This window comes from Gymnoscopelus microlampas (assembly GCF_963454915.1).
Source record: "Gymnoscopelus microlampas genome assembly, chromosome: 13".
In the NCBI taxonomy this organism is placed as follows: domain Eukaryota; kingdom Metazoa; phylum Chordata; class Actinopteri; order Myctophiformes; family Myctophidae; genus Gymnoscopelus; species Gymnoscopelus microlampas.
This window is the reverse complement of record NC_139950.1, coordinates 39,558,612-39,576,904: the sequence shown is the minus strand read 5'-3', so window position 1 is coordinate 39,576,904 and position 18,293 is coordinate 39,558,612. Positions and strand designations below refer to the sequence as shown.

At 41.5% G+C, this 18,293-nt stretch overlaps 2 protein-coding genes across 4 annotated transcripts in view; one reads left to right on the top strand and one right to left on the bottom strand.

The window, feature by feature from the left end:
* Nucleotides 1-3,580, top strand: part of klc1b (kinesin light chain 1b) — a 43,067-nt gene extending 39,487 nt beyond the window's left edge. For all 3 annotated transcript variants that reach the window (XM_084075530.1, XM_084075528.1, XM_084075529.1), the window contains exon 16: nucleotides 1,433-3,580. In XM_084075530.1, coding sequence (XP_083931656.1) covers nucleotides 1,433-1,537 — 105 coding nt within the window. In that variant the 3' untranslated portion in view covers nucleotides 1,538-3,580. The remainder of the gene's footprint in view (nucleotides 1-1,432) is intronic.
* The window catches only part of mertka (c-mer proto-oncogene tyrosine kinase a), a 412,118-nt gene that overhangs the window by 341,217 nt on the left and 52,608 nt on the right, over nucleotides 1-18,293 (bottom strand). The gene's annotated exons all lie outside the window — the stretch shown is intronic.

The following is an 18,293-nucleotide window of genomic DNA, read 5'->3' as shown; positions in this document are numbered from 1 at the left end:
AGGATTTCTTTTTCCAAAAAGATTACAATTTTTTATTCAGATTTTTATTAAGGCGAGAACAATGGGATCTATTATTGCATTGCAACTTTCCAGGAATACAAAGCCTGCAGTTTCTATTAGCTTCGATTCCCCATCGATGATGTCACTGGTAGACGGGTTTCTGAACTGTCTACAGCCCTCCTCTGAGACACAGACTGATTAGAACAAAATTGTACCATTTTATCATGAGCATTACCATTAGTGAGGACCTATTATATGAAGATATGTTGAAAAGTGGTGAAGTCGTCCTTTAAGAGTTTAGAGAGCAAGTTAAAATGAAAATGAAATCTGAATAAGTCTTCCCAGAAATATGAATCAGAGACATCCTCATCATAGTAACATTAATACCTTTTTGTGGTATTGCCATAAATACCCCCTCAATATAACAAAAAAAAGATTTTGATTATTATTACAAAACATACATTAACCACTTCAACCCTATACATTTCGGCCATTTGAAAATAGACGATCTAACGCATTGTGAGCTTGTAGATCTGCTATTTTCAAAAGATTTGTATATGTTTGAAAACTTTAAATGGGACATTCTGCGTGATGAGTACTTTGTACTTTTGTTGCTTTAAGTACATTTTGATACCAATACTTTACTCGAGTAAATTTTAAATTCTAGACTTTTACTTGTAACAGAGCATTTCTACATTGCAGTATCGGTACTTTTACTTAAAGTTGTACAGTGCAGATTTCAAAAAAGCGATTTTTAGCAGCCTCTGCTGGTCATTACTGTCACTGCAGGCCGTTTGTTTATTACTGCGTTACCCAGAATTCCATTCGTTTTCACCGGAAGACGGAAGTGTTTCAAAAAGCGTTCTTTTAATTGTTTTATACGATCTGTGGATCGTTTCTCTCAGCCAGTGGAGCTTTAGTTACCGTGAGATGTGGGTTTTTTTTCTGTTTTTTTTTCGTTCTTCAAATCATACAACCTGTTAAAATCAGCGTGAGTTTCCTTTTTGTTATTAGCGTGGTAGTTCCTGGCCAAACAGGAAACCGGTGCAGTAGTTCCTGGCCAAACAGGAAACCGGTGCATTTCCGCTTCAATTTTCCGGCCAGATGACGTCATTTTCGCGGGACAGTCAACCCCGACCACGTTCAATAGAAAATATATAAATAAAACGCTTTCGGGGGTGAAATTCATGGAGTGGGTGTTGTGAAACATTTGCCACTCACAAAAGATATACAATTTAACTTTAGTTGTATTGAAATAGTTACCTAGCATTACTTTAAGTAAAGCATTTGAGTACTTTTTTCCACCACTGTGTAAAGGTAATCTCTTTTCTCCTCTACATCTGTATGCTATGCCGTCCCTTTCGCTAACCACTGTCCCTGTTGCCCTCTGTGTCTTCCCTGTCTACTCCCGCTCTGTCTCTTTGTTTGTCAGACCCAGGGGAGGGGTAGTAGTGGCGGCGGCGGCGGTGGCGGCAGGCTGAGGGAGAGTCGGGGTCTGAGCTCCAGCACGGTGGATCTGTACAGTAGTGGAAACTGAGTACCACGTGATATAACACAGCCTCAGCTACCGTACCATAACGACTGCCCCAAAGACACCCCTCACTCGCTGAGCATGACTTCTGAGCCATATTGGTGACCCCCACACACACACACACACACGCACACACACACAAACGGTACATTCATCAATGATAACCACCGCTCGCGTCAGAGACACAGCCATACCACCCCTCAGCCATTGCAGCGTTTGATCCAAAGATCCATTCAAACACGTTCAGAGTCACACAGCACCACTCTCCTTGTACAATATATTACTTTTCTTTCTTATTCTTTTGTCAGGATTGTATGTTTTGCTTCCCGGATACTCCCATTTCATTACCAGTGAGAGATTACCGCCTTGTTTATTGGTCACGTATCAGGTCATTAGGACCAAGCTAGAACGGCCTCGTTTGTGCCTCGTACAGTGATGTTGAACTTGGGTTGTAGATATACTGTAAGACCAAATATTGGCAAACGCCTTTTTTCAGTTGCTCCTGTGCTCCTTTAGTGGGGAACAAGGAATCCCAGTTCACTCTCTATATATTGCCTTTATCCTAAGTGCTTTATAATGTGTGTGTGTGTTACGTTCAGTCATTCACACACACATTCACCAATGGCAGAGGAAGCCATTCAAGGCACCAACCTGCTCATCAGCGTCTTGCTCAACTACACCAGGCATCGAACCAGAAACCTTCCATTTCACAGGCGGTCCTTGTGTATAATATTTAGACTTCTATCATGGCCAGGAAGCGATTGCTATACAACCCAAAGTTCTATCAAAGTTAAATATTATTTTCATGCAACAAGAATTAAATGTACCTTGTTTCCTCCCAACCTCCTGATATCACTGTGACTCTGTGCTTTTAGTTATCAGTGGAATCTATTGCCATTTTTGTGCTGTTCTGTAACTTTTTTTTTGTTTTTTTGGGAGCTTTGTTGGGATGTTATTCCTAATAATGCACTTGTCTTCCTGTGCCATTTGTTGTTTTAACAGTGCTGATTGTTTTAATCATAAATAGAAATATGTTAAACAGAAATATAAAAGAAAAGTATTTGTCCCTTATATGACAGAAAATAGCTGAGTGGGGTTGGATGATATTGTAAACTTAATGAAAGCTAATAACACTTTGTAAATGAGAACATTTTATTTCATTTATTTTTGCCTGTTGAGATTTTTATCAAGGTAAAAAAAAAAGTAAACAGTGTTTGTTAAAACTTTGGCAAACGAAGTGAAATGTTTTCCCTTCTGGAATTTGTTTGAGATTTAAAAAAATGGACATTATTTTTCCCTTGTAACTTTTATTCATTGGATATCGAGAGTTTGTTTTGGGCAGGTTGCTACCACTTTAAAGACACACTTTACCACGGGCAGTGTGTGTTTAATAACCTAGTCCTCCTTCCATGGAGGGACAGGCAGGGCTGTAGGAGCTTAGCTGAACTAGAACAAAAACTGGTTTTGTTCATGGTAACCTGAATGATGAAGAGGATGTGTATCAGTGCTGCCACCCTCTGGTGGCATGTTGAAACTCAGGCTGATGGAAATAGATGTTAAAGACTGGAGTCCATAATGAGGGCTACTTCCACCATTCCATCACATGTCAAAGTCTGTTCCGAGTACAATACAGTTGCCAGCAGTGTGCACATCTTCTTGATAATACTGTATTTGAATGATACATTTCAAGCTGTATACTGTAAATCATGATTTTTGCACAACTCTAATGGGTCTCTACTCTTATAGATTACATGTTTATAGAGAAACTACTCAAAACAACTGGAATGTTAATTATCTTTCTAGTTTTACATAATTGTAGACGTTTTTATTTTACTTGTACAGAATAGCATGATTAGCATCAAATTGTATGTTAACAAAACTTGCAACTCCTAATCAGTTTTTTTTTTGTTGGGGCAGAGAATTGAAGTGACTCGTTTCAAAATCAGTTGTTGGTGATAAGTCAGCATCCGTTTTATTATATAATAGTCTTGCAGTCTGTAAATCCTGACTATTTTTATTTTGAAAATAAAAGCAACAATGTTTCTTACTCACTGAGTCTGAGTGATATTAAATGATTGTACACCTAGGTTCAATGTATTCTGCGTTGTGGTTTCGAGTACCGATCCCGACAACCTTTCACTCCCCATCTCTCTCCCCATTTCCTGTCTACCGGCACCGCTGGGCCAAGGAAGAACCTCTACCCCAAAGTTTTCACAAAGCCCTTTTTATAGCGCCACCAGGAGGCCGATTTTTGCAAAACAATTGTTTTGATATTACTCCTACAGATTTTGTCCAAACACCACACAAATTGGTACACATTAGCTCTATAGTCATGTGATCAAGACTGATCTGTCCGATTTTTCATATTCCATCCTGATAGCCTAAGATTGGCCTTAAAGCTGGTTTGGAACAAAATGCCTAAAAACATGAATGCAGTGTCCGATTGCCGTGAAACTTTGTATGCACATTCCCACTAGGCCGAGGAAGAAATGCCACCCTTTTCACATTGGCCTATTGTAGCGCCACCAGCAGGCTGCTTTTTGCAAAACATTTTTTTTGATAATACTCCTACAGATTTTGTCTACACAAATCGGTAGACATTGTCTCTATAGCCATGTCATCAAGACAAACCTGTACGACTTTTCATATTTCATCCTGATTGGCCAAGATTGACGTCTACTGGGGAAGGGTTGTCCGCACCGAGACATGGCCATCACCATTGATAATGCTGTGGTGACGTCAACTCGGACTGCGAAGAATCTGGGTGTGACCCTGGACGATCAACTGTCGTTCTCGGCAAACATCGCATCAGTGACACGGTCCTGCAGATTCCTCCTCTACAACATCAGGAGGATTCGCCCCTTCCTCACGGAGAAGGCAGCCCAGGTGCTCATCCAGGCTCTTGTCATCTCCCGCCTGGACTACTGCAACTCCCTCCTGGCTGGTGCTCCAGCATCTGCCATCAGACCTCTGGAGCTTGTTCAGAAAGCTGCAGCTCGTCTGGTGTTCAACTGCCCCAAGTTCTCCCACACAACTATCCTTCTCCGTTCTCTACACTGGCTCCCCGTAGCAGCTCGGATCCAGTTTAAAACCCTGGTGCTAGCCTATAGGCAGGCATGCAAACAGCCCCGAGGTGAAAAAGGTGACAACATGTTGTTTTCTTTCGGGTCAGGTGTCACACAATTGCCCTATTTGGGTTCAAAAAGGTGACTGTAGCTGAAAAGTGACACTTTTGCATGCCTGTGGCAGTGAAAGGAACAGCTCCTTCTTACCTCTGGGCTATGGTCGATGCCTACACCCCTGCCCGACCACTTCGGTCTGCCACCTCGGGGCGACTGATTGCCTGGTCGATCGACACGGTCACGACTTTTTTCTGTTCTGGCCCCACAGTGGTGGAATGAACTTCCCACTGATGTCAGGACAGCAGAGTCACTGCCCATCCTTCGCCGCAGGCTGAAAACCCACCTCTTCAGGAAACACTACCCTTCCTCTTTGTCTGGCTTACTTGTTGTTAACTAGTTGTACGAACTCTTGTTTTATTGTTGTACTGTTTTATTGGATCTTGCTTAGTCGATACACTTTTTGTATTAGCTCGTGCTCATTTGATTTAGCTATTTTGTCTCATCTGTTTAAGAAAGTAGGTAGCTGATATATAGCACTTTTAGTTTTACCTTAGCGCTAGGTATACTCTTGGTAGAACTAAGAAGATATATTTCTAAAATATGTAAAGAAACACACCTGTGTTGTAAAACACCAAGTATAACTAAGAAACAAGGAACACAACAGTTGTTGTTAAAAACATCTGTTGGAACGTTTTTCTCTGCACCCAGATTTACTCTTTCATTGAGAGCAAACAGAGGGATGTTTAATGTCATCAAAATACAAATCCGTTATTGTCATATCTTATAGTCATTAAATAGAGTTGCATCTTCCATATCAGTGTGGCTCAGGAGATATACCAGGGATTTATAAGCTGAAGGTTTAGAGTTTGAAACTCCTTAATATAATGTTTCACTCTCAACCTAAAATCGAAGAGGTTGGTTAAGTATTGCATTCTTACGTGAGTTTTTTTTTTTTTTTAAACTTTGTTTTTATTTTATTTTTCTTAGAGCAAGTTAGGTCACGTTGGGCATCACATATACATTAAATGAGTACATTTCTGGTATAGTTAACACTCTTATGTTATGGGCTATTCAGTCCTGATGAGATGAGAGGGATCCTTATTTGAAGTAACTTCAGTCCTTTTGTTGAGAGATCTCAGATACAAAATAATATTAATAATAAAAATAGAAAGTATAAAAAAAAAATATATATATATATATATGAAAGAAAATACACATAGGCACGCATACATAGAAATAAAAAGCAAGCAATAAAGTGTACAAAAAAAAAAATATATATATATAAATATTAAATCAAGCAAGGTATCCCCACATTCTTACGTGAGTTTTAATGTAAATTGTGAAAGGTGAGATAACTATTACATTCCCGATTGCTTCTCCCATGCTAGCGTGGCTCAAATGATAATTCAGGGGTTTCAAATCCGAGGCTTCTGGGTTCAAAGCTCCCGAAGAGCATTTTTCACTTTCCATCTAAATTGTGAAAGGTGAGTTAACTATTACATTCCCGATTGCATCTCCTATGTTATTGTGGCTCAAATGATAACTCAGGGGTTTCAAGTCTGAGGGTTCTGGGTTCAAAGCTCCCAAAGAGCATTTTTCACTTTCCATCTAAATAGTAAAACGCGAGCTAAGTATTACATTCCCAATTGTATCTTCTGTGCCAGCGTGGCTCAATAAGATGAACCAGAGGTTAATAAACCAAAGGTTCAGGGTTCAAAACTCCACTAATACAAAAGACAACTCAAACAACTAATACAAAATATCTCAAACAACTAATACAAAATATCTCAAACAACCAAAACAACAATCAATACAAAACTTCAAAGTGCCTCAATAAAAAAACATAAAACAGTGGTTAAAAAAAACTAACAAATAAGTCACTTATAATACTAACAATGTCAATAAAATACAACAATAATTGCTTTGCTTAGTATGTAAATGTATTAAGCTCCTCCCACTGGAGGTGGGCTTTACCCATGCTCCTCCCCCTCCTACCGGAGCTAAAAGAGGGCGTGAGGAGGGAGGCGGGCTGATTCCACACTCCTCGCCTTAAAAAGAGCAAAGATAGAGATTTACCAGGACCAAGATTCAAACCCCCAACCTTCCACATACAAGGCCTCTCCTTTTCTCTTGCGCCACCGGGCTTTTCACACTAATTAGAAACTCGAGGTAATATTTGAAGTTTAAGGGAGAGGTGGCAGGTGAAAAGTTGAAAGTCTACAGCAAACACCTCTCCCCCTGACAGAATGACTGAATCTACTAGATTCACTGACGATCAGGGTTCATTATGACACAACCTTTTTGAGTTTTAGGTTATTGTTAAAAAACATCTGTTTACAATTGTGTACCTTTTGTTTTGTAGTGATGACCTAGGGTTTCCTGTTTGCTGCTACCTGTCAAGTCAAGTCATGTTATTGGACACCGGGGACACTTGACTCGAGTGGGAATCGAACCCACTCAAGTCAAGTCAAAACCACCAGGAAACCTGTAACTCTCAGCCAACAGCATAGCTCGACTGGTAGAGCGTCTGTCCAATAACATGACTTGACTTGACTTGACTTGAGTGGGTTCGATTCCCACTCGAGTCAAGTGTCCCCGGTGTCCAATAACATGACTTGACTTGACAGGTAGCAGCAAACAGGAAACCCTAGGTCATCACTACAAAACAAAAGGTACACAATTGTAAACGAAAACTAGTCCAGAGCTCGATGAATGTTAGGGACCAAAAAAAGTCACTACAAGAATTCTGCCATGCTAGCATGGCTCAAATGATAAATCAGGGGTTCATAATCTGAAGGTTCTGGGTTCAAAGCTCCCAAAGAGCATTTTCCACTTTCCATCTAAATTGTAAAAGGTGAGTTAACTATTACATTTGCGATTGCTTCTTTCATGCTAGCATGGCTCAAATGATAAATCAGGAGTTTATAATCTGAAGGTTCTGGGTTCAAAACTCCCAAAGAGCATTTTTCACTTTCCATCTAAATTGTAAAACGCGAGCTAGGTATTACATTCCCGATTGCTTCTTCTATGTCAGCGTGGCTCAATAGATGAGTCAAGGGTTTATAAACCAAAGGTTCTGGGTTCAAAACTCCCAAAGAGCATTTTTCACTTTCCTTCTAAATCGTAAAACGTGAGGTAGCTATTACATTCCCGATTGCTTCTGCTATGTCAGTGTGGCTCAACTGACCATTGTGTCACTACCGAAACGAAAGTTTGTCACTACCGAAACGAAAGTTAAATCCGAAAAAATCACTAAGTGTGGAGGCCAAAATCGTCCCCCCAAAAAACGGAGTACGTTTCAGGCAATTTAGAGTTGATTGGTAGTACTTTGTAGTGACTTTTTTTGGTCCCTAACATTCATCGAGCTCTGGACTTAGTACATTTTTTTTTCACCATTGGGTCACTACCGAAACGAAAGTTAAATCCCCAAAAACTGGAGTACGTTTCAGGCAATTTAGAGTTGATTGGTAGTGCTTTGTAGTGACTTTTTTTTGTCCCTAACATTCATCGAGCTCTGGACTTAGTACATTTTTTTTTTCACCATTGGGTCACTACCGAAACAAAAGTTAAATCCGAGTTCCAGGAATTAGTCATGTCCAGAGTAAGTAATGTTTTTTTTTTTGACCATTAGTTTGATACGGTAGTTTGTTATGGCAGTTTGATACAGTAGTTTCATAAGGAACGTAACAGACTACAGCAACCTGCAATCAGCAGACATCGCAGGGAATTGAACCCCGTCCTAGTAAACCAGGAGTTCCATACCAGCGTCTTGACTTGCTTCTTGACTTATTTACAGGTTGAATATAGTGTTAAGTCTGTAGACAGACTATCTGCTCATTGTTTTAATTCTAAAGTGACAATTTATACCTTAAAAAAGTCTGCCATTTTAAAATAAATCTCAAAGGGATATCAAATACTGCTATCAGATGGGGGCCCGTGGTCAAATACATATTAATATTAATTTGGGGGTCTTTGATATGAAAATGTTTGAGAACCACTGGTTTAAATAACATTTAGAAAGGAAGCCCAAATAAGCAACTACAGTTTATAAACAAGCCCAGAAAACGACAACCACCACTATTTATAAGCCACTTTGCAAACAAACAAGCCCAATGTCACTTATAATAAGCAGACATGGCAACACTGATCACAGGTTTTATCAAACCCCGAAGTTATGCAGGAATGCCTACTGAGTGTCAAAAAAATACTTTCTGGCCTTGACAGCCCATGCATCCAAACAGAAAAGTCATATCTGATTGCATTAAACAACATTAAACAATGTTAAACTCACTTTGCATGTTGCTTTGCCACTCGCTTTGCCACTCCATGTGCCATTCACTTTAAGCATGTGCATACCCTCTATTACCCGATTGCAAATGAGCCTCATTTGAAAACAAAGGCGACTTGCTGTGGTTGGCTACAACAGAATAGGGTGAGGGGCTGCTAATGTTTTAAGTACAATTAGAAGGTACTTTTACTTTACTGGAGTATTTCCAATTGTCTATACTTTTACTTACATCTCAGAGGCAAATATTGTACTGTTACTCCACAACAATTATTTGAAAACTTTAGTTACTAGTTATTGTAGATATAAATTATTATATTATAAAAACATACATTAACCACTTGCCTTTCCCAGATGTACAACCACAAGGCCGCACGCACGCACACACGCACACGCCACTAACCTGTACAACACTCGGGTCCAGATTGACGAAGGTATCCAGGTCCATGTTGACATTGGAGGCAGCGGCACTTCTCACATAGGAAAGGGATGCACCACCTACAGGGCATAAAGAAAATACTGAATTCATCCATCTCTGAAGTGTGTGTGTGTGTGTGTGTGTGTGTGTGTGTGTGTGTGTGTGTGTGTGTGTGTGTGTGTGTGTGTGTGTGTGTGTGTGTGTGTGTGTGTGTGTGTGTGTGTGTGTGTGTGTGTGTGTGTGTGTGTGTGTGTGTGTGTGTGTGTGTGTGTGTGTGTGTGTGTGCGCGCGCGAGAAATTTGAGACATTGTGAGGATGTTTGAGTTAGGCTATTATCACTGGTATATACAGTACAGTAGAGACAGTTGTGTATGAACTTGGGGTCCTTGACATGGAAATGTTTGAGAACCACTGCAATATACAGTATGTGTTTGTACGCATGTGAATGAATGCTTGCTTACCCAAAAATGGCTCTGTATTCTGGAAGCTGGTAGTGCTGATAGCTGTAGTGCGGCTGAGTCCAGAGAAGGCTTTTTCTGCGATGTTAAAGAGCACTTTCTTCTTCTCCAGTGTACAGCTGGACACTACCAGCAAACTGGAATTACTGGAAACACCAGGAGACACACAGCACAAATCTCAAAAGAGTGCTACCACATTTTGAACCACAAATGTAATTTATTCAGTCTCTAAAATTCAGTCCCTTACATATCTTATTTACCTTTTGGCTAATATGTCATGGAATCACACACATCACTCTTTTATAATTTGTTGTACGATGTTGCTTGTAGAAATGTATGCTAATTTTACTACTTTCTTTTTTATTTATGAAAATGCGTGAATTATTATTATTAGGACTTTTATTTCTATAAAATAATAATTGATTCTTATTTTTACCAGCCCAAAATACGGATGCCAGGGTTAATTAGGTTAAAAATAGTTTTGGGTGGGGCGCCCGTGTGTCAATCTGTGTGATGTTCCACATGGTGATGTCATCAGAAGTGGCGTTGCGTGACGCAGGCCCCAGCTCCTGGACTTTCTCTTCTGGGATGAACGACTCACTGACATAGGCCTGACGTTGTGGATAGAGACATATTAGTGGATAGAGACATATTAGACGGGACACCAGATCAGAAATGCAACTGGAATCACTTTATTTGCGATACCTGTTCATTCATGCAATACGTTTACAAGACTTTTATCTTGGTGGTAATGTGGTCAGACAATATTAAATATTATGGTAAAAGGACAACAGCCTCACATGCAATAATACAATGCAAAATACATTGGAAACAGACTTTCCAAATGTCTTCATGAAGTTATCATTTAATTGGATGAAATAAGCCAGGCGCACAAGAAAATACCAATTGTTGACCACTTAAGCCTTATTATATATTTTGTTTTATATGCTAGTGCTATTTTCAAAAATATCTAGCAGATCTTTAAAGGTAGGGTAAGTGATGTTTTTTCTTTTTTTTGTTAAAACGTTATACTATATTCTGATAGTAATAATTGCTACAGAGCATTTGTTCGGTCACAGGGGTCTCTCCAGCTATTTAGTAAACAGAATTATGTACATTTTCAGGTAGGTGACAACATTTAAGCCAATCAGGAGAGTACTGAAAATGCATTTTCTGTTTAATAAAGAGCTGGAGAGACATAGAGACTCATTTTACTGAACAAACACTCTATAGCAATGATTACTATCAGAATATAGAGCTATTTCACACTTATTTTAACAAAAGTAAATCACTTACCCTACCTTTAAGTTTCGCCTGTAATGACATGCCCAAAATAGGCACGCCAGGTTGAAAGTGGTTAATTGAACTCAGACAATCTAAAACATGGACCTTTACTGGTCCATTTGGGGGGATGTTGCTTCATATTCAGTGACCCACCTCTTGCAGCTTGGTGAGAACAATGCTGGCGTACTCCTCTTGGTCCACTTTGTCCAAGATGGCGGCCAGGTTGTGTTTCACAGTCGTCGCGCTGAGGCAAGAGTTGAACTGTGTCTCGTCGTCGAAGGGGAAGGTCTCGTCGCTGATCGTCACCTGTGTGATTTGTCCCACCGTGCATTCAGTCGCTGTGACAGAGCAGAAGAGGCAGGGAAGGACAGCTTGTTACACACATTGTGGGTGTTGTTAACCACCTGCCCAAGGCCTTTGGCTTAACCCATTAAGGCCTGAAGTTCCGATTTTACAAAACGTCTTCTAAATCCTCTAAACAGTTTTCTGAAAAACGTATGTTACTATGTCAGTGGTTCTCAAACTTTTTCATGTCAAGGACCCCCAAAATTATATGTATTTGGCTGCCGACCCCCATCTGAAAATGTTTTGTTCCAGGGACCCCCAGATGCAAAGATTTGAGTGAAAAAAATATGCTTTAAAAATATGTATATTCAAAGATTTGCTAAAATGTTCACGATTTTTCAAAAATAGCTCATAGCTTGTATATCTGCTATTTTTGTCAGTCACTAGTAGGAGTCACTAGTCCACAGATGCTTTGACTAATGGACAGCATACAAATGCAATAAATCACAATAATGTTAGGTTTGGAAACGCACGCCTGGTCGCCGTCCATCACTACACAAGTTGGCAGAGACTTATCCAGACATTGGCATGTAGCCTTTGAGTGCAAAGCACGCTCTGTGAAACCAGCTTCACTCTTTATTAGTGATGAGTGTTTGAACCACTTTCAACCTGGTGTCCCTATTTTGGGCACGTCATTTATAGGTGCAAATTGTCCAAAAAAAATGTTTTATCATTTTTAAAGTGAAAATGGAAGTCGTTTTCTTTATTCATTGTGTGATAAGTACATATAGGGGTTCAATGACTTAAACCCTATATACTTAGATGGGTGTGCAAGGGGTCTGTAATTGGCCCCGTCCTTTTCTATCACTCATCAATCTCTGCCGATCTACAAGCTCACACAATGCCTCGTGACGTGTAGTGAGACGATTTTTGTTTTCACTGAATGTTTGCCTATTACGACAAGCCCCGAATAGGGACGCTAGGATTCATGTGGTTGAACTGGTTAAATGCAGAGCTATACTAATCAAACAGGAATACAGCAAAAACACAGTACAGAGCATAATGGCAACAAGGTGAAGAATGAAGTCAAATACCGCCAGGAGACGCCAAAATTCAAAGGGGACCTACTGACCGACACAGTTGATCTTGGGGGCGGAGGCCTTCTTGACGGGTGGGCGGTGGAGTTGGCAGACGACAGACTGTTGCCGAGCCCCCGCCCCCCGCCACCGCTCACTATGTTGACCGGCTTCAGGTAGGAGGAGTTGTGGGTGGAGGCAGAAGCATTGGAGGAGGAGGTGCCCGTGGACAGGGACGAAGAGGTGGTGTGGGAGCTGCCCAGGCCAGAGGAGGGGGTCTTACTGGGGGCGGCCGTGGTGGAGGAGGAGGTCTGGGTGACCACGCTGGGCTCCGTGGAAGGGATGGGTTTCCCCAGCTTGGTGTGAACTTCAGCTTCACCACCTGGGGAACGGAGCAGAGCAACACGTTTGAGGGTTTGTTGTAAAAAGCAGCTGTCCAAACCCTTTTCTAAATCAGTGGTTCTCAACCTGTGGGTCGGGACCCCCAGGGGGGTCCCCACATGATTTTGGGGGGGGTCCCCAGATGACAGTGAAGTGACAATTTATGGACTTTTAAGGCCTTTTTAATACCTAAAAAATAAAAATAAATTAAAGAAAAGAAAAAGACCATTACTGCATCAAAAGTAATCAACAAACTATATTATAAAACATTGGCCAAATTGTCAAATAATATAAGAAAGAGGCAAATATTGTGAAAATAGCCGATCTACAAGCTCACAACGCCTCGCGTTGCGAGGCGTTGTGAGCTTGTAGATCTGCTATTTTCACAATATTTATCTGTGGAATGGAGTCAAACAAAATCCCCAGTTCAAATATGATCATTTTGGGGGTCACGGCCTGAAAAGGTTGAGAACCACTGTTCTAAATGACATTGTGTATTGTAACGACATGTATGTTTACGACACTGTATTTTGTTAACTAACACCACTAAACTAAAAGCCTATCCATCCATCCAACATATCACTGTTTATTTGCCATCCTAGGCAGCACGATAGCAAGCCATGTTCAGCCATTGCTTGAGCATCATGCAAATTGCTGTGTGGCTTTGATTGATTGAATTCTTTATCAGCAGTTTGCAAAAAGTACAGAGGCACAGTAAGGCCTACACAATAATGCTAAAAGGATAACACAGAAATCCCTGAGGGCTTGTTTCCATTGTGGTCCTGCGTATTCAATTCATAAAGGCCGGGTTCTGAAATTATAGCTATTCAATAAAGGCTTTACCTTCAAGAAGGATTGCCCCTTTTATTTTCAATTGAAATTAAAAAAAAAAAATTGTACATCATGCTGAATATCAGTATTGTGATAAGATCTAAAAACACTGCAGCATGATTTAATACCACAACACAGTCACAGACAAACGTTGGTAATCATTCCAGCGTGCGTCAGTACGGCCAATGCTCTCATATCATAAATCTCATATTTGGGAACACACATGTTGACATCTTTGCTTTAATTGCCAAAACACGTCAAAGCTAAAGTTCCCCTTATGACTTATGAAGCTGTAAAAGGATTGGCTTATGTCTTTATTAAACCAGATATGCAAATATGTTCTGTTTTTTTTGTCCTTCCAAACACCTGAACCAAGCATAGAACTTGCGTACCGGTCATATATGCATACATCTGTGCCAAATATACACAGTATAGAGACAAGTACACAACGTCCAGTAAGCCTGCCTGTATGTGGGCGTGTGTATATTGAATGAGGGTTAATATCTTTTGTGACCATTTACAATCCATTATGTTCCTAAATAATGTGTTTATCGGTGTCAGCCAGGGGTCTATAATGGGCCCCCTCCTTTTTTACCCCTTTACAAATATCTACAATCTCACAGTGCGACACGTTGAAAGATTGTAGATTAATGTAGTTAACCACATTAATCCTGGCTTACCCATTTTGGGCATGCCATTGTAGGCAAAGGTTTAAAGACTTAAAAAAGATGTTTATCAAATTTCTCAAATTTTGAAAAATAGTCAATGTATAAAACTTCATAAGACAAACTGTGAGCTTGTATCCCAAAGTACAAATTAGTGCTTACGTGGTTAAGCCAAATCCATAGGTAAAATGGTGTCGCTGGTCAAAAAGAACTGATCTATGTGAGCAAGTGACACATGATGGTAATACATGGTAGCATAAAATAAATACATTACCTTCGGATGCTTGGCCCCACGGATATGAGCGGCGTAAGCGTCGGCTCCGGTGCAGGAGACGTCACATAGCTCACAGCGGAGCTGGTTCTGGACGCCGCGGGCAGAGCTGCTGGTTCCTCCACTGCTGCTGCTGCTACTGCTGCTCTGAGACACCTTGAGAGCCGCTTCCTTCTTCTTGTGCTTCTGGCCCTCCAGGTGCTCCTTGTATGTCTGGTTGGAGAGGAAGGGGGGTTACTATTCCTTCATTTGAGACACCATTTGCTTCAAATGTAGGACGTATAATGCAAGCCAAGCATGGCGTTTCAGCATAAAATCTAATCATGTATTAAGACAAACCTGCAAAGTTTGTTAAACTAATTTGATCAGTGTAAATGTAGAATTGATATACAGCTTTTCAAGGTACTCAAACAAGCTTGTAGATCAGGTTTGTTTTTGGTCTATAACAACATGCCCAAAATAGGGAGGCGAGGTTCAAAGTGATCCCCACCAGTCTTTAGGCTTCAAAGACCAAGGACTACAGAGACAAGTGTGAGTGTGCTCACCTGCGGGCCTGCACAGCTGATCTTACACACGTCACAGTAGTGGATCTGAGGGGGTTTGGGCGGCTGCTTAGGCCTGAGCTGCTTGCTCTGGAAGGGCGGCTTCTTGGTGAAGGTGCTGCCCGTCCACGCTGCTGTAGCGGCTACCGCGGCCACCGCCTGCTTCTGTTGCTGCTGCTGTTGGTAATATGTGGAGGCAGCAGAGTACACGGCAGCCTCGTAGCCCGAGTAAGACGTACCTATGGAGCAGGAATAGGGGCAGTGATGAAGAAATGCATTTCAATAAAATATATTTTTTAAAGATACCAATAGGCTCTAGTCACAGCAGCCATATTATGAAGACATTCACAGGTGTTACCAATGATACTAATGAAGGCTCTGTTCCATTCTGGTCAAACAGAGTCAGGGTGCTGATATTGTGCATGTTGGCTCACTGGAAACACTCTGTTACACCAGTGGGTCTACAGTTGGGGTCCAGGGACCCTCATGGGCTTCCAAATGGCCCCTTGCAGGTGTGTAACTCTGAGAGTGTACAAATGTATGTAAATTTGTACACTCTCAGAGTTATGGGGGTCGTGGGAAACCACTGTGCTACACTAAATGGAACAGAGCCTTCATTAGTATCATTGGTAACACCTATGAAAGAAGTGATAATATGGCTGCTGTGCATAGAGCCTATTCTAAGTCTACAAGCCACAGCATCTCAGAAAGAAATCAAATGCGTCAGTGTTTAACACTGGGAACTTTTGGCTTCCTCCCCCATTCTAAAATGTGCAGTCTAGCTAAACTGTGTTTTGAGTGACAAGATTCTGCATCTACGCCCGATGCGACACAACTCGCGTACGTTGAATAATTATGTTCGACTGAAGTGAATTTTGCGCAAGCGAATATGAGCGACAGCCTATGTATGGGGAACGTTGCAAAGTAATGAACACGTTGCATCCATTCAAAATTATTCAAAAATAGCAGATGTACAAGCTCGCAGCACGGCACGAAGTGATGACTGTGAGATTGTACATCTGCTATTTTTGAACATTTATTGAGAGATCTTTTAAGTGTTCTTAAAACGTGTTTTGCTATACAGCTAAAATCTAAAATGACAGATGCTTTCCCGGTTTTAATGGGTTATTATAACGATGGCACCCAGATCAATTAAATGTGTTTCTGCAGCTCACATTCTACTATATTGCTCGACTACGTTTGGGTTTAGTGTGTGGGTAACTTGTATGTGTGGGTGACGGCCGGGCATTTCCTTACCAGAATATGTGACAGCGTTGGTGCTGTAGGTCGGGCTCTGGGAGTACGACGGCACTACGGACGCTCCAGCAGAGGATAGGTGGAGGTGGCCTGGCTGGGCGTGGCCGGTTTGATGGCAGTCACCTGGCGCGTCTGCTGGGTCTGGGTGTACGGCGTCATATATTGCGTGTACGCTGGTTTGGGGGCTATGTGGGGAAATAGAGAATAGTACAAAACGAAAACTTTGGGATACAAGCTCAAGTACAAATTAGTGCTTACGTGGTTAAGCCTAATCCATAGGTAAAATGGTGTCGCTGGTCAAAAAGAACTGATCTATGCGAGCAAGTGACACATGATGGTAATACATGGTAGCATAAAATAAATACATTACCTTCGGATGCTTGGCCCCACGGATATGAGCGGCGTAAGCGTCGGCTCCGGTGCAGGAGACGTCACACAGCTCACAGTGGAGCTGGTTCTGGACGCCGCGGGCAGAGCTGCTGGTTCCTCCACTGCTGCTGCTGCTACTGCTGCTCTGAGACACCTTGAGAGCCGCTTCCTTCTTCTTGTGCTTCTGGCCCTCCAGGTGCTCCTTGTATGTCTGGTTGGAGAGGAAGGGGGGTTACTATTCCTTCATTTGAGACACCATTTGCTTCAAATGTAGGACGTATAATGCAAGCCAAGCATGGCGTTTCAGCATAAAATCTAATCATGTATTAAGTCGGACAAACCTGCAAAGTTTGTTAAACTAATTTGATCAGTGTAAATGTAGAATTGATATACAGCTTTTCAAGGTACTCAAACAAGCTTGTAGATCAGGTTTGTTTTTGGTCTATCCTGAGGAAGACTGTATTTGTCGAAACGTTGGTTTCATTTCATTAATCTTTCTGCATCGTGGCTAAGAGTTGTGCGGCCTCATCCTTTTTAACATTGTTTTTGGTCTATAACAACATGCCCAAAATAGGGAGGCGAGGTTCAAAGTGATCCCCACCAGTCTTTAGGCTTCAAAGACCAAGGACTACAGAGACAAGTGTGAGTGTGCTCACCTGCGGGCCTGCACAGCTGATCTTACACAAGTCACAGTAGTGGATCTGATGGGGTTTGGGCGGCTGCTTAGGCCTGAGCTGCTTGCTCTGGAAGGGCGGCTTCTTGGTGAAGGTGCTGCCCGTCCACGCTGCTGTAGCGGCTACCGCGGCCACCGCCTGCTTCTGTTGCTGCTGCTGCTGTTGCTGCTGGTAATATGTGGAGGCAACAGAGTACACGGCAGCCTCGTAGCCCAAGTAAGACGTACCTATGGAGCAGGAATAGGGGCAGTGATGAAGAAATGCATTTCAATAAAATATATTTTTTAAAGATACCAATAGGCTCTAGTCACAGCAGCCATATTATGAAGACATTCACAGGTGTTACCAATGATACTAATGAAGGCTCTGTTCCATTCTGGTCAAACAGAGTCAGGGTGCTGATATTGTGCATGTTGGCTCACTGGAAACACTCTGTTACACCAGTGGGTCTACAGTTGGGGTCCAGGGACCCTCATGGGCTTCCAAATGGCCCCTTGCAGGTGTGTAACTCTGAGAGTGTACAAATGTATGTAAATTTGTACATTCTCAGAGTTATGGGGGTCGAGGGAAACCACTGTGCTACACTAAATGGAACAGAGCCTTCATTAGTATCATTGATAACACCTATGAAAGAAGTGATAATATGGCTGCTGTGCATAGAGCCTATTCTAAGTCTACAAGCCACAGCATCTCAGAAAGAAATCAAATGCGTCAGTGTTTAACACTGGGAACTTTTGGCTTCCTCCTCCATTCTAAAATGTGCAGTCAAGCTAAACTGTGTTTTGAGTGACAAGATTCTGCATCTACGCCCGATGCGACACAACTCGCGTACGTTGAATAATTA